Below are 25237 nucleotides of genomic sequence, written 5' to 3'. Positions count from 1 at the left end.
ACACACACACACACACACACACACACACACACACACACAGGGGGGCCTGTAGGCATGCATAGGGCGGTAAGAGTGGCGGGCAGCCCCTTTGTGGAGCGTGTCCGGGGTGTACTCCGCCTCTCGCCCATACTCAGCTGAGATGGGCTCTAGCAACACCTGTGACTTGCAAAGTGCAAGAAATGCCTGTAGACAAGACGAGTATTGTCACCACATCTACAGGAATATGGATAGATGGGTTGTTCAATGTATTTGGATTCATTACAGAAAAAGAAAAAATGTGAAGTGAAATGCTTATTTTTTTCAGTTTAAACCATATTTATTTGTTTAATGGAAAGCGAGATAAACTAATCACTAATAAAGCAAGAAAGAACAAATGCTTACTGAAGGGAATACTGTTGATAAGGGAAGTTATTAATGACTTGAGGAAATCTTTACAGATCCCTCAAACAACAGAGGTTTTGAAATGAATAACAACCATCCTCTAATCATCAGAGCAAATAGGTAAATCATGTGCAGACTTGACCACAGGGACATCACTACATCCATTTTAGGAGAGATAAATCTCACATTTCAGTTTTCACAAGCCGCTCTATTCGGCAATGGATTCATTAAAATTGATATTAATGTGAATATGATTTTCATCCCAATCCACAAATCCAGAGCAATGCAAATTTTACATAAGATAAGCTCCTAATATGCATGTGCTCAGAATGCTTGCAACATTTTTTTAGCAGATAGCTTACAGCGTTCATAAGGAGTGAACAGTTTGTATGTAGAATGATGGTGGTACTGCTTCATTTTGGAAATCTTTCATGTGGAATATGCTTTCAGCAAATGCATATTATCATAATATCGATAAAATGAAGAGAGAGAGAAAGGATGCAGCAGTCTTTATCCATCTCTGGAACAAAATAAAGAAATAATAAATAAGACGTTCTTGGTTGTTTTCAAATATTTTTTTACTCTGCTGAAACCAACTTCATCAAACACTTGCTGCCTTAAAATGAATTAATTAACACGTGGAGGTGGGGGCGGTTCTAACTGTGATTATACTGCCCACGTGTTTCCGGTCGTCAGACGGGTCTGTCTCTCCTCCCTCTGATCGTCTCTGACGTTCACGCGCACTAGACCACAAACAGGAAGTAGAAAAAAGGGACGACACCTGATGAAAACACGGAAGTAAACACGTCACGAGCCCACCTTCTGTTGTGAGGTAAACTAGAACCCACAGCGGATGTGCTAAGGAAGTTAGCCGTGTGGCTAACTCACGCACTGACTCCGCATTACCTCAAACCAGCCGCAGCGCAGGGAGACCCATAAGGAGACTGTAGGGAGCTGCGAACCGGTAAGCCCGCTAGGGTAAAGGGAAGAGATGAGTGAGAGAACTTGTGGAAGAGTAAGAGCTAGCAGAGAAGTGAAGGGAATGTACTCCACAGCAGTTTTTCTACCCGGTGTTGTTTTCAGCAGTGGAAAAGTACAGAAGCACATGAGAGAAAGGCTCCTGGGAAAAAGAGAACAGCTTGTGGGCTCTCTTTTCTTCCCGTTAGGGGGGTGAATAGCTCCTATAAAGGTCAGGGCCCAATGACATAGAGGGAGGTGGGAGTACTGGTAGTTAGTGTGGGTGTTTTGTTCACTCAGCACTTTTCCTCTCTGAGTCAGTAAACAAAGTGAGCGTGTTTGCACACATAGTCCGTCTAGAAACTGCTGCTTTCATTGCCCTTGCAAAATCACGCATTTTTGTGTAGCTTGTGTCTCTACGTTGTCACGAACTTGAGGTCTGCAGTCACCCCCATACTCCATCTGTTGTGGGAATATTATATCAGAGGGGATTAGTCCAGAGGATCTTGGACTTTCCCTTGTGCAAATGTAAGGACTGTTAACAGAAGGTCAGAGCTAATAATAACCTGTTCTCTGTGTGTCTCCTACAAGACCTGCTGCTCTTTTTGCTCCACATTAATAATCATTCATCATGGACCACAAAGGGGAGTCCCAAGATGGAACTGAGGAGCTGCCACCAATGGATGGGTCATGTGATGCATGCGAGCCAGATGAGGCTCAACCAGCCACTCAAGTGTGCTACACCTGTAGTTTTGCCTTCTGCTCTGTACATGCTGACAGGCATACCAGCAGAACAAATCACCGGCTCATGCTTTATAACCATGATGTGACACAACCTAGCTTACTTGGCACCGAAAGAGAGTTGAGAGGAGCTGACAATGAGGCTGGTGCGGCCACGAATGATTTGCCAGTGGCTGATGCTTATCCAGGTGATGATTTTGGGAAAAGAAAAGGACTGCAGAATGTGTTGCAGCTAGATACTGAGCAGGGTGATGGAGCTGGAGCTACACAAGCTGAGCAGGAGACCATGGCTTCTAAAGACACTAGGAAGAGGGACACTGTAACAGTGGAGAGACTACGTTGCAAGGGACATGGACAGGAAGGCTCCCTCTACTGTAAAACAGACGAGAAGATCATTTGTGTGGTTTGTGCTGTGCAGGGTGAGCACCGCAAGCATGAGATCATCACCCTGCATGAGGCCTACCTGTGGCAGAAAGTGAGTCATACATTCAAACATGGCTTATAGACATTTATAAAGTAAAGCAGCGATGTGTGATCTGTATCCCCTTTACTATACTTAATCATAGTGGTGCATTCCACAACATCTGAACCTCTGTCATGTGTATAGAAATGTATTCAGAGCTTATGCCAGTAGCTGTATGGCCTGTGCACCCGGGCTCTTTAAGAGCTCTTTTAAATATTTTAAACATTAAAATGTCTTGTGACCACCCACATGACCTCATTAATAAATTGATTTAATAACATAGCCTCATAAATAATTTAAATAAAATAAAACTATTTTATTTAAATTATGTGGGGATTAATATTAATCCCCACATTCATTCAGCCTGGCTCCGCATGTCGCTTCACCTTTCCTGGTTTCCCAAATGGCTTTTCTAAAGTAGACTTAATTGCTCAAGAGCAGGGATGTCAAAGTCAAATACACAGAGGGCCAAAAAAACAAATTTGCTACAAGCCGAGGGCTGGACTGGTTCCATGTTTATTAAAACATATTTAAATGAACATATCCTCTTGATCGAAGAGCTAACACACTGTATATTATTTAATGATTAAATAAAAAAATTAATATTTTGTTATGGCTTTGTCAGTATCTTCAAGGGAAACCTTTTCAACAGGCAAACAGCAAAAACATAAGTGTAATTTAAAAACAAAATATGTTCCTTTATATCAAGATAAATTTATAATGAAATTGCATGCATTATAAACTGATAATTTGTTATTGTGAATGCATTATTGCATGAACAATAATAATATCGTACATACACAAATAATAACCCATTATGTGCAAAAAAATGTAAAAAATGCAAAAAAAAATTATTGTGCTCCTCTACGATCCTACCAATCACTGCTTTGAAATAGTAAAATTAAAAAAAAAAAAAAAATCAGTTTCATCCTTTCTCATGGCTCTTATCTGCAATTTTCCCTGAGTCCATTGAACTGAAATAAATATGAATAAATAAAATACAAAAATCTATGGCACAAAAAAAAAACAATACTTCCTTTAAAGAGACATCATGTATTGTAGAAACAAATGTAAAAATTTAACTGAGTTTAAAACTGAAAATACATTACTGCTTTGTGATGCTCACTTGTCTGACCCTGATATTTAATGGTGTCTCATCGTTCGTACAAGTTCATGAATGTCCAGGGTCAGGGTTCATTCAGGGATCAGGCTCTGAGCTGAAAAAATCCTCAGGATGGAGTGAAGGTGTTTATCAGTCAGATGGCTCCTGTGTGATGTTTTGTTCAGCTTCATCAGAGAGAACAACTGTTCACACACGTCTGTGTTACGAAACATAGAGCGTCCTAGCAGTTTGAATGCACAACTGGGGCAATGTGTCGGGGATGAAACGTGCAAACTTAACAGAACATACACAGGTTTACCTTTTACCTCTCTGAACATAAATTCTGACTCCCACCTGGCTTGAAACCCCCTGCTCTCAGCGTCCACCTTCCTGTAAGCCAGTTTTGAGGAGGGAGTGGCTAAATTCAACCTCCGCTCTGACTGCTGATCAACAGCCATCCATTGTCATGATCCCTTCATCTGCTGTCGCGGGTCACTGGAAGCTGGAGCCTATCCCAGCTGGCTTAGGGCGTGAGGCAGGGAAACTCTGGCCCAGTGCACCACAGAGACACAGACAACCATGTACACACTCATTCCTACAGTCAATTTCGGACCGGTCAATTAACCTGAAGCGCATGTTTTGGGGGTGGAAGGAAGCTGGAGAACCCGGAGAGAACCAACGCAGATGCGAGGAGAACATGCAAACTCTGCACGGAGTGGGTTGAGAACCCGAAACCGACTTGCTTTGCGGTGACAGTGCTACGCACTGCGCCACCGTGCCGCCCTAGTGATCGTCATTGAAACTCAAAGCCTTGCGCTGCCGTGACTTTCGCTGCCGTTGCTTTGTGGGGAATGTAATTTTGGTGCGTGCAAAAAACCAGCGGGCTGTGCTCTAGAGAGTCACCAGTCCTCCAGTGCAGCCTTGCAGTTGGTCCAGTGTTCCAGGTTAGTATAGCATTGGATTGTGGGAACACTCATGATCATTACGCTCACCATATTCTGTGTTTATGCACAGTGGACCGATTAATATGATTGTCAAGAATCAGTCCCTAGTTGTAGAATTTTGCACAATCAATGCTTTTTTGTGTGAATACAAAATAAACCAATAAGGAAATTTTATCAAGACCTCATTTGAAAACACCACACAACGCTGGTGCATTTAGCTACAGTGGTAATTACTGTCATGAAATGCTGGCTGTAATTTACAGGCTAAGAGTTTAGTCCTCTTCCCCGTGGCTGTACATCTTAAAAAGAAAGTAGAGCGGCACATTTGGTTTGCTTACTGTTACATCAGGACCATATATGGATTGATGAGAGACAAAGAGAGTCACTCACTCTCTCTCTCACACACACACACACACACACACACACACACACACACACACACACACACACACACACACACACACACACACACACACACATCCTAAGGCGAAATTATTTATTCTAAATTTAACTAGCTTATATTGTGCTATCTGCATTAGTGTATGCATGTGAAAGAATGCTGTATCTCTGAGAGTAATGATGTGATTTACCATCACCGCACATTGTTCTGCACATTCATTGTTTAAACTTTATATCTGTCAAGTTTGTTTCATGTTGCTGATGTTGGACTTCACAAGGCTGTTTTGGAATTACAATTACTATTATTTTTTTAATATATATATATTTTGATAGACATTTATTGCTTTGACTGATATTTAGTTCAATAATTATCAAGCTTTCAATATAGTCAAAGACTGTAAATTGTGATAAATAGATTTTTTTAGATTTTTCCACGTTGCATACATTCAGTATTGTATTGACCAGTGAAAATCTACCTTTGGTCAATACCTACTGTAAACACATCATGTCAAAGCTTTTGTATGTGTTTTTATTTGTACTCCATTTGCTTCTGAAGAATTGAATTTAGTGGCACAATATATGAAGGCTAATTAGTTCAAGATCTCTCTAATATATTGTGAGTCACATGGAAAGCATCTCTCTGATTATGCTGTTTTTAATTAGCATCATAGCCTTTTTTAACTGTTTGTTTGTATACTCCAACTGTAGAACAAGCAGGGTTATGATCTGCTGGGCTGTACACAAGAGATGGCTGAGAAGATCAAGACCAAATGGACCAACCCTGAGGTGAGTGGAGCTCAAGCATGCAGAACAAAGAGTCTAGTCTGAGTACAAATTATACAATAAGGACAATATTTTTTAAAGAAAATGTAAATGTATCCCATATGATTTGCACTCATCTTTTCTCATTAAGTAATGAGCTCCAACCAGCCATTATCAAATGAAATTAGAATTTCTCTGCAGCAGTAAGAATGCATTTGACCTCCTTGGAAGGAGTGTCGGTATGTTTTCTACATCTTACATTGGTTTTAATTATGTCTTCGTAATGTGTTTGATCGAATTAGCTGAAGAATTTCTTTCAAGAATCTCATGTACGAAAATATATCAAACATATTTTACTGCATACTTTCCCGAAGAAAGCACACAGCTTTATAAAGAGTGAAGGTTAGTTTTGCTGCTATTACTTAAATTCTTTTGTGGGTTTTTTATGTTCAAATAGATGATGATGATGATGATGATGATGATGGAAAAGACAGTACAATGTCAAATCTGCCCACTGTCTGGTTCATTTTAATTGAATAGTCCATTGTCATAGGATACATACTGGTTGCCTTAAGGCTTGTGGGCATGGACTCGAGGGCTGCCTCTGAGGGAAGTCTTATCTCTTCCATAATTGGGCCATGCAGCCTCAGTCAGCTTGTCAAATTGACACCGCAGACCCCGTGGGTCCATTTTTATATTTTAAAAGCAAGTCTATATTTCTCTTCCTGGTCCATGGTTTTTCCTTCCACTCAGGTCCCAGACCATCCCCAGTTCTGGTTTCTCATAGACAATGAAATTGTAATTTATTCTTTGGTCATGTCTAAAACGTGATTCAATAAAACCATTTATTCCAATGTTATACTCCAGCTATTCCATTGGGATTGTGATACGTTGTTTTTCCAATTTGATGATAAGACGCAAGGAATACGGCCAGATTTGTGGTCTAAATTACAAGATGAAATACCATGATCAACAGAAAATAGAGAAACAACTGTGTTGTTAAAGACAATTATTTTTTGTGATGCATACAGTAGATATCAAACTTAGCATGGTAATCAGGTATTCATAGTTGGTCTTATAATCCCAGTTAGTGTGATAGCTCCTGAATCTCTTTCAGTATTTAGTTTAATGATCAGTAAAATAAATTAACTCTCAAAATGTCAGAAAGTAAAAACTGTTAAAATGCTTTCCTCACTAAATATACTGTATAAATACAAATGTACACCTTCAGAACTCAAGCTTCTCTCCTTTACTGAACCTTTACTGAGCTTCATCATCTTGTTAATATGTTATAAAACACAGTTTGTTTAGATAAGTCAAAATCAATGTCGATAAAAGTGGTTGGTCTGTCCACAGTCCCCTGTGATTTGGTTATAATAAGTCCTGTAGTCACACAGTAAGGTGTGAAATATCCCAGCTCCTCGTTGTTTCCCAGTGTTGATAATACCCTCTCTCTGACTTCTCTCCAGCTTCACCTTTGTACTGTCTCTCTATGCTGTCTTCTCATTCTCATCAGAGCTGCTATAAATCCCCTTCCATCAAACTGGCATCCTCTAGCCTCTGAGTCAGTATGCAGTCCCAGATTAGTGCCTGGCTGCATTCACTGCAGGCTGTAAAGCCCAGCTGAGCCAAGCACTGTTGATTACATTAAAATCCTACCACACCCTACCACACCCCCTTAGGGGTTTGATTCAACTTGGTTTAAAACCATGGGAGCCACAACAGACAACAAAAAAAATGAGCCACCACTCATTTGCCAGTCACAACTTAGAGTATTAAACACCACAGTAATAGAGACACTGCAGCCTTGAATGAGATAGAGAGGGATTAGAGACAGATTATGTCATGAAAGCACTGGGTACTAATCCTGGGAGCCAATCATTCCAATCTCTGTTTTTATTTTGCCACCTCTTCCACAGATCAAATATTTAATTTATTTGGTGTCTGCAGATATAATTCTACGCAAAGTGTGGTGGCATCATTGTATGTTTACTGAGTCGTCATGTTCAGACTACAGCTGATGTAACCTGTTCAATTTGGGATGTAGTGGCCAGATGTTGTCTAATTTAGAGTATAGTATGCTCTACTGAAACAAAAGTCACCTTTCAGAATGTTACAGCCCAGAACTCCTTAAATCCTCAATAATGAATTAACTGTGCAATTCACAAAGTTTTCTTCAACATTCACTGTTATGTTTGAATGCATTACAGTGAGCAGATTTTTCACATTTGTTTATTTTGTTTTATTTTTTGTTTTTCCCAAAACATTTCATTCAAAAACGAACAAGAAAAGCACAAAACAAATCACAGCGTCATTTCAACCGCTCTGTTCGACCTTCGTCAGGGTGGCATCTGAAAAGCAGAGTGCTTAATGTTTTTTTTACATGCACTCACCTTTGTTTTGATACCAACTGACACAAAAGCTGCACACAAAATGTTCACGACAATTCAATCTTGATAACAGTGGCTTTATTTCCATCATGGAAATAAATGAAGGCATGTTCTGCCACACACAGTTAGAGCTCTAACAGTGAGTAGCAGGATCACAAATTTACACCTGATTCTCACGATGAGATGTGGCTGCAGCTACTCAAACATTGCTGCAGCAGTTGCTCTGCCTTATGCTTTGCATATACAAGGTCTGAACCCACTGGAGAGCAGTAGTATGTAGGAATCTCACTAGTAGAGATATGACCCGCAGTCAAATAACAGTGGCATAATGCAGATGCTTAATTTGACTGGCCTGCAAGTTGCAGCACCTTAGCTGAGTTGATGATTATTATCATGCTCAAATATCAATGCTGCCCTCAGGAAATCTTGAACATTTAGTTATGTACAGTTCTGTTGTAGAGGTACAGGTTGTCTTGCTAAATTCACTTACTGTACCTGCTCACTTGCAAGGTACTGTGTGAAAGATGAAAGAAAGATGGTGCTGAAAAGAGATGGAGACTGACAGGCAGAAGTTAAAGATGGAGACTGACAGGCAGAAGTTAAAGGTGAAATTACCTGGTAAAAGACTTAAGAGAAGAGATGTGAGCAGCTGCCTGAGAATGGAAAGGGTGATTGCAAAGATTTAACCCTTGTTAAGTATTTTCTTATTAAGTCTAGCCTGCTTAATTATGTGCTTTTCCGCAGGTGTAGGGATTTTAATCTCTCAAAGCTCATATCTTCGTTCTCCACAGGGGAATGAAATATAATGCAAAAAACAGTGATGAGGCTGCATACATAATGGAGTGCTAGAGGCATAACGTTAGGGCCCTAGATGCATACTGTCATTCAGCCAATCAGCTTGCATTGCCAGGGAGCTGGAAAAGACAAAAAAAAAGCATGTAGTGGCTCCAGACCACAACATATTTACTTCACACTCATGTTTTATTTACACCCTTTTTGCCAGGCAGGTTGTATTTTAGGGCACCCTGCCTGGCAAAAAAACTGCCTGTAAAGCAGCTCTCTGCTGTACACAGAGAGCAGGCAGATATCTAGGAGCAGTGATGCCACTGAAGCCCAGTCAAAAATGAGAGTGTGCGCACCAGCAACATCCATTTTCCTCACCTCATAAAATGTACAAGAGCAGCAGACACATTAAAGCTGTCTTATGGAGCTGGGGCTGAGGAACAGAAAGGAGTGCCATGAAAAGACTTGGCTACTGCTGTTAGGTTTACTCATCATGGTTTTACTTGCCTTTCTTTGACTCATCCTGTTTTTCCCTCCCTCCTCTTGGCCCCTCCTCCCATCCCATTGCTCTTTAAGACTGTCATTGCCTTTCTGTCTCCGAGCACAGCATTTTAATTGAATTACTCTGTATCATTCCCCAGAAGGTAGCTTGGCTGACATTGTGTCTCTTAAAACCGATGAAGAACTGCTAGGTATTGAGACTTTCTCGTTAGAGAACCAAAGGCCCCCGTCTCATTTTTATCCTTCATGCTTCCCCTCAAAATGGAAACTCGTATCATTTTTGAAAAAAGAGCCGGCACCCTTTACTTTGTGGATGGATGGATGGATGGTGGGATGGTGGGATAGAGGGATGAATGGATACTGCATCAGAAAATGTCATTTCTAAAACAGTTAAAGGGGTGTATATAAGAGAGCGAGAAGAGTAGCGTTCGGTTGGAATGGGGCCACTATTGCCAAGGGCAAGGACAGTTCAAATCCATTTATCCCTAATGTTCTATTGATGCTTTTTAGGCCTCACACAAAATAGACTTCTGAATAAGCATCAGGGCTGACTTTACTCGAGTTGTAGGAACATTTGAAGAAAGTTAAGTTTGAACTCCAGTCGCATCAAAATTCCATAAAATATTTTCAGTTACTGACTCATTTCAAAGTATGTATTTTCTGCATTTTTTCACCACCTCCCTTTAGTTTCAGGATGTAGTATGAAAAGGTCTGTACAACTAAAACCTCACTGCTTTTTTTGTTTTATTAATTCTTAAAATATTAAAGTCATGGACATCATAATATTGTCATTTTTGAAATAATTTGATGTAATGCTGTTGTTCAGAAACAACAGCATTACATCATTAAGTATTTGTGCTTCTAGAGAGATTGAAATTAAAACCTGACACTACTTTGATATTTGTTATGCAATTTTTTCATACCAGTGTGTTCTGATATCTTTCCAAACTGTTTTTTGTTTTCACTGACATTTTCTTCCCATGAGACTTTTTTTCCACAGTTTTTTTTTCTTATCAGCACCAATGAGTAGCACAACCTTTTCGATATCCAGTCACACAAGTACACTACTGTGTGAAGTTAACTCTTCTAAAGTGGTTTATTGTAATCAGATGAAGTGATGGAGAAATTCCTGAGAAGGTTTTGGAGCTCAAAATAGTTACAGGACCTGAATTCTAATGTTGATCCCACCTTTGAGACTTTTCACATTTTGTTCATGAATTCATGAAATCACAGTTCACGTTGACATTTTTTGTTTTAATTTACACAGTGGAGGACAGGATTTAAGATTAAAATGCATACAGAGGATTTAAACTGACAAAGGCAGTTAGGTCCATCATTTTTGTCCTGAATTTCACGGATAACAATAGATAGCTTAAGACAGTTTTTTTTGTGCCTTTTGATAATGTCCTGGCTTTGCTGGTGCTTGTGCTCTGTCTGTTATCCCGTGTCCATACTCTGCCCTTGTAAGCACTTTCCTTTGGTGTCTCCTGAAGCCTCATCCATGGCCACAGCTTGCTGCAATGCAAATTAATATTATAATGCATGGATACTTTGTTCTTCTCTTTCACTGAGCGAAAGGTCCAAGGGCAGTAGGCTCCTGTTCCACAAACAAAAAGCACACTGATACAGGATCATGACTCCCACTGCCACAGAGGCCGCAGGGACTTAATTAAAGAGCAGGGGGCTCTAAGGTCCTGGAGATTGGGAGATTTTGTGATGAAATTAGTGAGACTGATGCCATACAAAAATGCTTAAGATGATACAATTCAGTAAATCTATTCTCATTATGTTGTAGTGTTCTTCTGTGGTGGTCTTGTTATTTATGACTTATGTAAATTGCTGTCTTTCTGAAGTCTAAACCCTTGCATAGCAACATGTGCAAAATTATGTAATTTATAGTGAAATCAAACTGGACACAAACCTGATCTTTTAAGTAATTTGCCATGTTTTTTATTACTCAGATACAGAACTGTAACTGCCTTGCATTGAAAGCTAGAAACTACATCTGAAATTCACTACAAAAAAGTGGTGATTTCACAAAATAATGTTCTAAATAAGGCACATTATACAGTACCTTACAAAAACAGTGGTTTTGCCCACTTTGGCAACGCATCGCATCTGGCAACGAATCACTGTATGATTGTCTGTAAGACCGTTATAGTCTAATGATCCTAATTCATCAGAGAAGCATTTAGGGTATTGATCCTGGTGACACAAAAGGAGAACTTGAGTCCAATTAGATTTTCGTGAGATTCAGTGTCTAAACAATGTTAATTTTTTTGTCTACCCATGCAGAGAAAGTAAATTAAAACGGTTAGTTCTCGTGGTTGGTTTAATGACCAATTTGGAGAATCAAGTTGCTTGAGTAGAAATATCTAATACACAATATGACTTTGGGCGTCAAGGGACGGTGGTTCTGCCAGTCTCAGTAAAGACAGATGATTCGTTGCTTCACTGGAGAAAAGAAGGCTGAGAGGAAATGATAAAATAGATAGAAAGAGAAAAAAAATTTTGCTCAGGGGAGGTGGAAATGTCGGGCATCTGATGTTCACAGATTGAAACGAGTATAGCATATTCAGGAGCAGAGATCATGACAAGGTATTTTGAGGTGACGGCTTCTGTGTGGAGCCTTTTCATTGGTGCAAATGTTGAGGAATATTGCTTTATTGAGATGTTTTAGCATAACGAGTCATAACTAAAGAGAGCCTTATCAGGGAAACTAGGAAATGAATTAAAACAGGTATTTCAGGGAGCAATTCAGTTGGCCCGAAAGCTAAACAGATGGTTTGCTGTGGTAGAAGGAGAGTCTTAGGCCTCATTTTACAGATGAGAAGCACAGAGTTGCCTCTAAGGGATCTGCTTCATGCTATTAATTAGCTACAGCATGACAGAGACCACTGGGCCTCTTAAAATAATATTCAAATGTCAAGGTAACCAACCTAAGTGTCTGACTTTGTTCATTCCATATGCCTCGCCAGTGTGATGGCTCTCATTTTCTCTGCTTTGGTGTTCTGTGTTCATCTCAATGATTCATACCTACACTGAAGTAGTAAATTAAGGTTCATTTGACAATGCGGACTAATATATCTTTCTGTCTGGGCACCTAATGGACTTCCTCTACTTAAATTCTACCAGTTCATTACTTCCCTAATGCTCTCTTTCTTTCTATGTTCCTCATTTACACATGGTAGATGTCCACAGATGAGCTAGAGGCCTACGTGAATGACCAGTTTGACGAGCTCTGCACATTGGTGCATTTGGAAGAGAAGAGGACCCTTCATTTGGTTGACCTCAAAGAGGCATTCTTAACTGCATCGGCTGCAGAGAAAATTGTGGAAATTGGTCTCGAAACAACACGCCTGCAAGAAGAGATGGCCAACATCACAAACCAGCTGTGTTTGCTGGAACAGGCTGGGGCAGGAGGTGCTGCAGTGGTAGCAGAGTCCCTCATTGCAGGGCCTAGACCAGACCTCAGATTGCGGGTAAGAAGAACCACCCTGCCTCCTAAAACTTTTTCCTGTTTTCCAGTTTTCATTCTTGATTTATAATAAATCAGAGAATTCTACTCATATTTGGAATGTAATGTTTTAAACTGTAAAGGTTTGGCTATCAACCTTTGTATTTTGGCACCATTTTCTTGTTATACAATTTTGTTAATGCAGCAGTTTATGCAAGTATACCTCACAAGTCCGACTTAGTCAAGTCTCTCATTTGCTGGTGTTGCTTAAATAATCCTGAGTTCGTGGCAGGGCTTTGAACCAGAATTTTTTGCCTATCGGTTCGTTCCGAACAAAAACAAAATTATAATGCTGCTGGTTTTGCGTTCCACCCATAAACTGACGTTCCTGAACCGGTTAGAACAAAAAATATAGTTCCTGAACCGGTTAATACAATAAATATAAATACAGTGGTACCTCTACTTATGAAATTAATTGGTTACGGAAGAAATTACATAAGTAGAAAATTTCGTAAGTAGAGATGCTTTTTCCATGCAAATGCCCTAATCCGTTCCAAACCCCAAAAATTCTGACATAAATGTTTTATAAATCATAAAGCATCAAAACATGTAAAAAATACATGTTACAATTAGATGATTACACAATAAATGAGAGTTGTGCATAACGTAAAAAACAAAGAAAACAGCAAAGAATAAAAATGATGGTCATTTACCTTTTAACTGCTGTCCGCATTGTTCTTTGGTTCATGCGCTCCTATCTCACGATGCCGAACAACAGATGAATTCCAGTCCTCCTTTTGAACTTCTCCAACCACCCACATGATGCTTTCAATTCCTTAAACTTCCTTTTGTTTTAATAACGTGGCGATTGTAGATGCATTACGGCCATATTCTTTGGCGAGATCAACAAAATGCATCCATTTTTCATTCTTTCATCTCTTGTTTTATTTGTACGGACAAAAAAACTCTTTTCTTCGTCTTTTCTTTTCCTCTTTTCTTCGTCACTTTCTTGGGGTCAATAGTGAATACTCTAAAAGTTAATACAGTTTATCTGCGCAAAACTATCAGAACACCTCACGGGTCGAGCGCCGAATGACGACACTGCATAAACACCTAGCTCCACACAGAGGTCCCTCTTAGCCAATGGGATGCCAGGAAGATACTAGGTAATAGCCAATGGCAGAGCAGCTATGAGAATGTTGCGTTCAGGAACCTGTGGGAGCTGCGAGTATCAGCCCATACTGTTCTACCTTTCGTAAGTCGAAATTTCTTTTGAAACTAGGGGCAATATTTTCCTGCTGAGAAATTTCGTTAAGTAGAAAATTAGAGGTAGAGGTACCACTGTATTCAATGCAGACCGAAGATAAGGACTTTGAAGGATTTAGCACAGATTTATCAAAAAATAAAGAAAAGCATATTTAAAAATAATTTTGGTGTATTTTTTGAATTTTAAAATACGTATCACAACAGAGTTCAACCACAGTCACGTTTTTGCTTCCGTTAACAAGTATGCACCGAGCAATAAGGTGTGCCATGTGTCCGGTTAAAGAACAGAAATAAACTCAAATAAACAGAAATTTAGACTGTGCCTCTTTATACAATGCGCCGAATGGTGCGCAAAATATGGCAACTTAAGGACTTTTAAAATGGCAATCAAATCAATTAGTTTATATACTGGCGTCTTGCCCGGGGTGTCCCCCGCCTCACGCCCTGAGACTGCCGGGATAGGCACCGGCTCCCCCGCGACCTGCGTAAGCGGATTAAGCAGGTTAAGAAAATGACTGACTGACTATAAACTATAATTATAGATATATCCCTACCCTATAGTAAACAGTACCCCAGCACTACACCTCTGCTTTATGCACGTTATATCACTGTAGTTAAGGCTTACGCCTCCTACTTAGACACTACATGAAATAAGACAAGAATAACTTATAGCATGTCATTTATTTCTGAACAACAGATCTATATTGTGCTTCCCCCATAGCTAAATATTGTTACAAAGCGCTGGCAGTACGGGAACACACTGCACTGAAAATGACTGCAGCCAATGAGTTAATGTCTAAATCATACATTTTTAAGATTGACATACTGCAGTGTTATGAATAAATAGTGACTGGGAGACTAGCCTTTTCTTAACTGCTCCTGATAGCCGCTACTTCTCTCTGCTCTCATCCCGCGTCCAATGAATGACAGGAAGTGAAACATGAGGTCAAATATTTTTTTTCAAGAACGAAAAAACCCCCGGAATTAACCGGTTTAAAATTATTTTCTGTTCCGATTCTGTTCCGGAACATTAAAAAATTAAAAGTTTTCGGTTTCGTTTTCATTCCTGCCAGAATACCAAACGTTTCCGGTTTTCGTTTTCGTTCCATGAACCGGTTCAAAGCCCTGGTTCGTGGTGATTTTTTTGTGAAAGTATTGTCATAATTTTCATTTTTAATTACATTTAAAATCAGAGATGAAGAAACCTCTTGGATGAGAGGTGGAATGTCTTCAACCAACCATAAAAAGTCTTTTTGATTCTTTATTTTTTTGCTCATGTTTACCTCAACCTGGATGACTGAGAACCTTCACCGACATGTCAGAATCTATAGATTCGGTAGGTTTTTTTAGCATTCAAATTTTCCTCAATATCATTTTGACTGACCATTTTCACTTAAAATTAGTTGAATCTCAAGTAAAATGTGAAAACTGGGCAGAAATAAACTTCTAAAGTATTTAAAACATTTTTATTTAGAGTTGAAAGTGGCTATTAGATTGAATAAAATACCAATACTTTAGATATAAAGGTCAATTTTACTGCATGGTCAACATGAGGTCTAAAAGGTACTATAACCTGTAAAAGAAACTAAGTGAACTTAATAAAGGAATAATTTAAAGTCTAACATTGAGTAAATGAGGTGAAGCCCTATTAAATGGTTTCACTATTGTCAATAAATAATTTAGAAAGATTTACAAGACTGCACAAAACTGGTAGGTTAAGCTAATTAAGGCTCTAACTGTATGTTGATGGTTACCATATTTATTGTCACATGTTAGTTATTGCTGGAGTGAGTAATGGGGCAGTGTTATTTTTAAAATTATGATCATAGAGGTCTCTGTAAGTGTAGAGATGGGACCTTTGCAGCAATTTAATTAGTCAGCAATGATATCTTTTTGAGTCTGCACAATATGTCACATAAAGTCTGCCTGCAGCACATATTGTCTTTGGTTCAAAATGAGTGGAGCCTCATGGATCCAGAAACATTAATTCTCCCCTTCCTCCCTCACACTTCCCCTGTTCATCTATCTGCCTCATAGTGGTGGTGTCTCCAGATGGCACATTGAACTACAATCACTCACTTGCCTCTTAACTGCCTTTCTGCTTAACTGTGTATAGATACCCCTTGACTGTGGTACTAAGGCTGAAATTTCAATTTATGTCTGCAGGCTGGTGGTAGCCATGGCCAGAACTTCCATGCTGTTGGCTTGTTTGCCCATTCATCCTGTTCTAGTGAAAGGAAATAATCTACCAGGACTCGAGTGTGAGCGAGAGTTGTGTGTGTGTTTGTGTGGGTGTGGGTGTGGGTATGGGTGTGTGTGCAAACGTTTAGGTCACTGTGACATCACAAAACAGGTTTTTAGGAATCACTCAAAACTTCATTCGCTGTTTCTAACAACATTTCTCACCTATAAATAAATGTGATGACATTTTGTACATATAAATTCAAAAATCATCTTTACTGTAATAGACTTATGTTCTGGAAAAACACTATTCTAGCCATTATTGAACTCCATACCTGGAACAAAGTGTGAGCTTATGATCATTATTCCATATTTGGTAAGAAATGTATTCTTTCACTTTTAATTGTGCCTTAAATTTAATTCTACATCAAAGAGCTGTATATTATGAAAAGGAGGGAAGTAAACAATACTCACATTAGAAAGATTTTATTTGGGATTATTCGTTTTACTGATTAATCTGTTGTTTTGCATTACAGCCCACTCACAGTTAGTCATATGCATTCTTTTTGCAAAGTCCTTTACCCTTGTGAAGTGCTGTTTGGAATTTGAGATCCATGAATGAACCCATGACATAACACGACTAGTTCTAGGGAAAAAGAATAGAGAAATACATATTTAAATATGTTGGCCCTGTTTGCTGTTTTTTTTCTCCTCATGTAGGCTGAAACAGAATCTAATCCTGTTTACCAGACTTATGGCCTCTAGCGCTTTGGGAAGTAGTCCCTTGATTCCAACTTTTTACAAGAGAAAAAAGAGCAAGCAGCTTCATAGCCAAGTTACAAAAAGTGTTTGCTACTTTTATCACATACTGCAGCCATGGTGCAGCAAACCTGAGAAATGACTAACTATGTTGCAAAATACAGTCTCTCCCACCTGCATTAAGCCAATCCCTTCAATTTATCCCAAAAAATAGACCACTTAATTGAGGTGAGGTGAATCTTATTGCTTTAGGTCAAACAAATAAATTACCACTGGTTCCATTAATAATCTCTTTCTTTTGATGCTGTGACAAGAACACAGGTGTAGACACACGTACATGCACAATAAAGACTACAAGAAAAAAGCACTTTGAAAATTGTCAAATCAGTGTGAGCCAGAGGCAGAATATATTAAGAGACTTTGTCTCAGTCATAGTTCATTAATTTTTGGAAATCTCCACATTTTCATTAAAATTTGCCAGTAGGTGCTCATTTTGTAGAACCATGCAGTGTGTTTACTTGAATACATCCCAATGATTTAAAAGTAATTTAAAATCTATTTATATATCACTGTGCAGGAGCTGATCTTTCTGGCTGACTTGTGCAAGAACAGAAGTATTTGTGTCATCTAAAACATTCATTCAGATAGCGAGAGAACAAAGTGAATGCTAACACACACATCATAAAGATAGAACAGACATAATCCGGTATGTACAGAATAGACAGGTATGGAGAGATAATATTCAGAAGAACAACTTTATTATTAGAAATACTGTATTTTAGCATTTAAATATATACAACAGTAGGTCACATATACCACTGGACACACGTGATAATATAGAAATACATGAATCAACTGGTATGATCTATGAGACAGTATAGGTGCACATTTATGTACATTCCAACGCTATCTGCATTGGCCACCTTAAAACGGAACTGCATGAAGCCATATTTTTATGTTTGACTGGACAGGTTCTGTAAATATACCTTAATCTGTTATTGTTTATGAGTTGTAGGTCCATCACACTTGAAGCTATAAAGGTCTCCTAGCATGAAAACAAAGCCAAGATGGCTCATTAGCCAGGCATTGGGAGACTGCATCAGTGACTTAACCCTGACTCAGCTCCAACCTAAGTCACAGTGAACTGTTCAGAGGCTGGTGTTTTCACACAACAGTCTTTTGCAATACAGTCCTTTCTATACAGTGTAGTGTACTTCCCCCTACATACACACACCCACACACATACACACTATCTCAAAGATGCCCTAAAGCCAGAAAACTTAATGAAATGTCAAATTATATCTGCCATTTAGGAGTTTACTTTTATACTTTAGAAAAACGGCTGAAGCTATGCGTACTACAAATACTCATTTGCATATAGGTATTATCATTTTTTAATTATAAACAGCCATTTTAAATTGAGCTGTTAAAGTTGTGCCACAACAGATTGCAGTGGGAGTTAGTGGCACAATTTTGATACAAAGCTTGGCTCTCATTCAAAGAGTTCAAGAACACATAATTTCATGAAGTTGTTTATTATATGAACTGAGTTGCTCCTCCATTTGCTATATTCTGCCAATGTAGATATATGAATGTACAAGTTATCCATCTATCTACTTCATCTGATCACCAAGAAGGAATCCCCTGATACCATTGAACACGTAGGTAGATATATGGTAAGGGGATTTTACACGACCTTCAGACAGGATAATTTAAGCAGGCTTGCTTCATTTCTGATTTTTATAATTTTTTTTATTTTATTTTATATACTGGTTTGATCCCCGAAGGGAAATTAAGAACGCACACTCTAGCTACTGATTACAAACGCATGCATACATATTGTGAGTACAGGCCCCTGTATCACACACACACACAGGGGGGCCTGTAGGCATGCAGGGGAGGTAGAGTGGCAGGCAGCTCCTTCTTGGTGCGCCTCAAATGAGCAATTTGTAAAGGGGACGGCACCTTGCTCAAGGGTGCCTCGGCAGTGCTCCGGAGATGAGCTGACACCTCCCACTGTCAGCTCACCTCCGGGTATTTTTGGGGGGGCGGGAGCGGGAATCGAACCGCCGATCTTAAATCATAGGACGACCCGCTCTACCGCCCGCTTTACCACTGAGCCACTGCCGCCCCCCTATATCCCATGAAAGCAATTATTCATATTAAATTCCAGATCATATAATGAAAGTGTTATCATTAATATCTGAATATCGATAACAACCCTATATCACTTACCCAAAAATTGTGTTATGCTCTACAGTAAGCCATAAATACATATTTATGGCTTTAAAACTTTTATTCAAATATTTTACTTTAGTCAATTTAATTTTTTTGTTTGCTTTTTATGCAGTCCTTAGAAGAATTAGGTTGTTGAGCTTTTTGGTTTTGCTTTGAGATTAAATTCTTTTGTAGCCCTGAGATTCTGAAGGCTGTGCTACTAATTAACTTGATGTGCCACCTAACAAGATCTTACTTGAGTACTTGATTGTGGCATAATGTTTTTTGTCTAGCTTAAAGATATCAGAAAACCTAACATCATGACAGATAGCACATTTCTTTCTTTTTTAAGAAATGTATCTGCTTTTTTTGGCAGTTAAATGAACTTGAACATATTTTTGTGATGTTACCAGTTTAGTTAAAGTTGTGAACCCACCGTCAAACAGCATACTTTGCTTTGCCATTTTGTCTTTGCCATGAGTAAACACATTTCAGCATTGCCTTATTCAGGGTTTGACTGTAAAAAAACATATTTTACTTTCACTAATGCAACAAATATTTAAAACTTGTTAAGGCTTGGTGATTACTGTTGATAGCAATCAAAGCATACTGCTGTTAAAATTACTATATGATGGACTTTGTTTCTTCCTTTTGGGTGCCTTCAATGCTTCAAACTGTTTGCTTTCAATTAATGATCATCAAATGAAAGAGAAGTTTGCAAATGTGTGATTTTTGTTTTGTAAAGTTAGCCTTACAAGAGCCTGACAAGGGCTTCTTTGGTGAATGTTAGTTTACTCCCTTTACAAATTGACTTTTGAAGTGTTTGACAAGTTAAACCATGAAAAATCTCACTGAGATCCAACATTTGAAGCTAAGTATTTGTCCAGATCTGAAGCTAATTAGATTTAGAGCCAAATCGTATTCAGCAATAGAGACAGCCAGTCAATGGTTCTCAGCTCTCCTCTTATAAGCTCTCCTCTCATCCGCTTTGCTGCCAGGAAGTCGATGCCTTCCATTAATTACTCTGTCAAAATCCCTTCATGGCACAACCATCTTGGCATTAGTTTACAAGGTTCAGCACAGCATAACAGTCATTGCCAGGCAAAATATTAAATTTAATAAAAGAGGCTGTCATGTGTAAAGTCCATGTGGCTGACATAAGTAAATCTAAATAAGGACTGGTGTAACAAATAATTTGATTTAAGTATATGGTACAGTTTTGATAATCTAAATATCTCGGGTAAGCCTTGTGGAAAATGTGTTACACTTTCTGAAAACTGATACAGTCCAAAATAGAATCAAATAATTTATCTGGTAAATGTTTTGCTTGGAGTGATTTTTCAACCATCACATCCCAACAAGTTTCAACAACTCATTGCTTTGACTGAAAAATGTTCAAGCCACAATCCAAATGAAAAAGGAAGGTTGACCTTGGAGTAATGTTTGTGGCTTGCTTGGCGCTTTTTTCAAGGCTGCTCCTTTTAATGCTCATTAATATACTGTATGTGATCACAACTGGTGGACGAAGTGCAAATTAATTGGTTAGATTTATAGCCACACCAGCATCAATTTGATGCAAATTATGTTGTTAAGCATTTATTTTTTCAACACCTGTGCAAAGACTTTAATATGTTTTATCCTCTTAATGTTTTGCTCTCACACTCACTCTCTTTCTCATTATTTTCAGCACGACATTGAGGCCTGGCCAAGGTAAGGCTGCCATTGTGATTCATGTTCTTCTTATCATAAATGGATAGTTTAGCAGGCACTAAAATTAAAACTCCCTCACTCAAGTCTTTTTATCATCAACCACTGTAAGGCTGATGAGTACATATTCACTTTGCATTAAAGCATAAAGACAAACTTGCCCCCTCTGTCTTTTTTGCTTTTCAATCTTCCCATTTTTACTAAATCGCTCAGACAATTCACTTCAAACAGGCGTTGTGTCTCAAATCACATTCCTCCATACTTCACCTGGCTATTTTGAGTTTATAATTGCATTCCCACCATTATGTACAGTATGTCAAAATTCAGTATACTAGTTCTCTCAAAATGACCCAGAAGTTGTGTGTTGAATGATGGTATTGCTTCGCCCTCATGGATTGCCATGTGGGCTGGCAGTAGAGCGAGGGGCTTATGAGACTTTTCATCTTTTCACCTTTTGTAAAAATCAGAACTAAAGAGAAACAATTTTTTATGACAGAGAAGGGCAGTGCAGCATTTAAATATAAGTACCAGCAGAGCACCATTCCCTCCACTACTGGAGGAAGTACCTCCAGGGTTCCTTGCAGGGTTTCGAAAGGATTCCTGTAAAAATATGTGAACATTTATTTTCACTTTAATTCTTTCCATAAGTAACAGATGGAATATATGACAATTTATATCATGGGCTTCACATGGTTTATAATAAAACATGTTTTAAAATTCTATTAATGTTTAAAAAAATCTGGAACCACTGATCTATACGCATAAACCCTTAAATAATTGCAAACTCTTCTAATCATATGCAAGTCACGATAGTGCCACAGCAAGGCAATTAGTGGCTCTCATCTGTATGTGCCCACTGGAATCAAGAAGTGACAGTCTGCCTAGTCATATTAGAGGAAAGTGGCTTCCAGGCGTTCTGTGTGTGTGTGTGTGTGTGTGTGTGTGTGTGTGTGTGTGTGTGTGTGTGTGTGTGTGTGTGTGTGTGTGTGTGTGTGTGTGTGTGTGTCAGTGTCATGCTTTTGTCATGCTTGCATGTTACAATATCATTAGGGTCAAATTTGACCCTCTGATACGGCATAGTACCGACATTCCAAGTAGGACAATATGGAGGGTTTCTCCGATCTGGTTAACAATGGTATTCTGCCTTTGGCATACATCGTAAAATGATTTTTTTCACTGCAGAAATATCAAAATAATGTCAGCTTACATGAGGTTGCACACATAGGCACAGCTGCTTCCTGGCATGTGACAGTAGGTGCTCCAACTTTGAATGCCCTACCTGTCTGTCCTGTAACATTTGGACCCTTTCAGGCACAGGTTTGTTGAAAAATTCACTGTCGACAGCATAGACAAATAGATGAATAACGTTTTGTCTACTATGGCACAAACTGTCTCAGCTGCCCTGGAGAGGAGGTGCTGTACGCAGTGTGAAAGAAGGAGGAAGGCAGGTGGTCCGGAGTCCTCTCAAAGTCATGTGACCATAATGAGCCAATGTTCTCTCTCTTGACTACAAAATGGACCATGTAATACTCCAGCTAGCCAATCAGTCTTCATTTAGAAACTCTATAATACACCATCAAATGATGAAGAGAGCTTTGCATTCCGTTAGTTTGAATGTCATGTATTTCATCAGCCCATCTTGTTTGAGGTACAGGGATCTCATGAAATCTGCGGACTGGGTCACCTGACAGTGTTTTAAATTCTTGTGAGATCACATAGACGTGGCAAGATTCTTAGCTAACATGATCTGCAGAGAAGGAACAGGTATAAATCATTGAAAACATTACTATGGGATTTGGGGTTCTTGATTATTTAAACCTGTTGTTTCACCTTTCAGCAAGAACACCTAAGTAGCCTCAGGAGCTTCATTTTCTCCTCTAATTTCTCCCAAAGGTCAGTTTTTCTAATGCATTCTTAAAGATAGAGGGTGAAGAACTGCATGGATGTTGTCACGGAATTGCTTAGTCACCCTTACATTTTGCTTTTCTTTTTGTCTCAACTAGATATTTTCTGTTTTGTTTTGTTTTTGCCGTTTCAAACAATCTACAAAGAATAGTTTTCTCCAGTTCTCAGTTATTGATAGGTTGACATGAACATGTCTGCCTTCTTCACTCAGCAAGAATGCTCCAAGCACCACCTGCTGTCTCTTCTTGACATGTTCAGATTCTCCACCCCTATACAAATACTCATACACTATGTACTTTTAGATATTTATTTATTATACAAGCTTGACACCTTCCACAAAAAACGACTGTTACAGATTGGTAAATATTTATAGGGACCTCTAAGCTCTGGAGCAGAGGACAGTAAGCTCAGAACCAAGGATGTGATGGAGCTAATAGTTTGACCTCAGTCAAAGTTAACCTCCACATCTCCTCACAAGTCTGAAAATGTCTGATCTGCCAGCAGAGTGTTAAGAAAAAAGAAATGATATAAGTGAAATCGGGACCACTTTGTAAGCTTATTAAAGTGATTTGAACAGTGCATGTTGGACATCTTACACAGCAAAGGTGAAACAAACAGATATGAGCAGCTGAAAAAGAGATTAAACTGGTGATGGGAGGAAGAAGGAGACAGATTTGAAGGCTCAAGCCATGAGTGCATGTTTAGGGTTATGTGCAGTGGGATCCACACCGCAAATTGATTATGGAACGGAAACACTAATCCGCAGTTTGAGCCTGATATCTCGGTAGTACAGAGTATCCCCACAAGGCCACAATCCAGCACCCGCAAACATCTTTCTTGAGTTTCTTCATCACATAATGGAGAAGGTGCATCAGGAGTCATCATGCTACTCATCAATAGTGCTGCACCCCTGTCTTCACAAACAAGAATGCAGTGAAAGGACTTTTTGCTACATTGACATTCAATTTCAAAGAGCCACTTTTATGAAATTCCTTGAGATATGATTTTAAGAGATGAGGAGATATATAGACAATGAATAGCATTCTCTTTTATTAACAAACTTTTATTAACAAATTTATCTATGTAGAAATATTTCTTTATCTCTACTATTGTTTTTCACCAAACTTTCCAAATGAGTATTCCAGTGTCTATCAAACCTGTGTTATTGGTTCAGTTAGTTTTCACCAACGCAGCCATTACAGATCACCTCAGATTTGGTTGAAAAATCTATACAAACAATAAATCCTAAGGCAGTTCACTCATTACTTAATCATTGGCTGTTGCCCTTTGCAACAAAGTATAATTGTTTGAGTATGAAGCCTTTATTTCAACATATAAAGGTCAGTGTTTAGGTGCCCTTTCACCCCTTGATGTAATATTGATCTTTATTACGTGATATAAATACATTAATCTTAGTAGCACACAACTTCCCATTCTATTCCCACCCTGACTGCTTTTGCAAAGGCTTACAAACAACTTGCTCTGGCTATCAACATCAAAAAGACGTAAATTCTCCATCAGCCACTCCCAAACAGTACCGCCTCTTCCAAACATCTTTATTGATAACACAAGGCTAGAAAATGTGGACCACTTCCTATACCTTGGCAGTCTTCTATCATCTAAAGTCACCATCAATGAGGAGATGCACCACCGCCTTGGCTGTACCAGTGGGGCGTACTCCAGACTGAAGGAAAGAGTGTCTGAGAACCGAGATCTGCAGTTAAAGACCAAAATCCAGGTCTACAAAGCAGTACTGCTTCACACTCTTCTTTATGGGTCAGAGGCCTGGACTTCTTACAGTAGGCATCTCAGAGCACTTCAGGCCTTCCACCAGAGATACCTCAGCTGAATCCTCAGGATAACCTGGGAGGATCGAGGGACCAACACCAGTGTCCTGGAGGAGGCTGGTATTCCTACCAACACTGCCATCATCGCCCAACACCAGCTCAGATGGACTGGTCACGTCATATGGATGCCAGATCATCACCTACTCAAACAAGTCCTGACAACAAGACTCACAGCTTGTCCAAGAAAAACATGGTCTGGGAGGCTAAAAGAAAGGATACAAGAACAACATCAAAGATCACCTCAGGAAGTGCCACATATCCCTAAACACCTGAGAGGCTACAGTAAAAAACAGGTCTTCCTGGAGACAAGCTGTTCGAGAAGGGACTGCACAATATAATGACGATCTCTACAATGCTGCAGTACAGAAGCTCAAATGGAAGAAACAGTCCACCTACACCAATAAGCTGCCACCAAAACCCACAGCTACTGCAGCCCACCCATGTGGGTCCAGGATTGGCCTGACGAAAATAAATG

The 25237-nt window shown here is 39.1% G+C and overlaps 1 protein-coding gene across 5 annotated transcripts in view; it reads left to right on the top strand.

Annotated features, from left to right (window-relative positions):
• The first annotated feature begins 1118 nt into the window (after nt 1-1118).
• The window catches only part of trim44 (tripartite motif containing 44), a 43817-nt gene continuing 19698 nt past the window's right edge, over nt 1119-25237 (top strand). The window contains exons 1-7 of one of the 5 annotated variants that reach the window (XM_068313109.1): nt 1139-1345; nt 1930-2554; nt 5696-5773; nt 12615-12905; nt 20991-21013; nt 22848-22903; nt 23062-23084. In XM_068313109.1, the coding sequence (XP_068169210.1) occupies nt 1970-2554; nt 5696-5773; nt 12615-12905; nt 20991-21013; nt 22848-22860 (990 nt within the window). In that variant the 5' untranslated portion in view covers nt 1139-1345; nt 1930-1969 and the 3' untranslated portion in view covers nt 22861-22903; nt 23062-23084. Of the gene's footprint in view, nt 1346-1929; nt 2555-5695; nt 5774-12614; nt 12906-16312; nt 16408-20990; nt 21014-22847; nt 22904-23061; nt 23085-25237 lie in introns of those variants that run through there. The other 4 variants (XM_068313107.1, XM_068313106.1, XM_068313105.1 and 1 more) reach the window with 4 other exon arrangements.

Source organism: Antennarius striatus, chromosome 4 (genome assembly GCF_040054535.1).
Source record: "Antennarius striatus isolate MH-2024 chromosome 4, ASM4005453v1, whole genome shotgun sequence".
NCBI classification, from domain to species: domain Eukaryota; kingdom Metazoa; phylum Chordata; class Actinopteri; order Lophiiformes; family Antennariidae; genus Antennarius; species Antennarius striatus.
The sequence above is the reverse complement of the archived record's forward strand: the minus strand, read 5'-3'. Positions and strand labels throughout refer to the sequence as shown.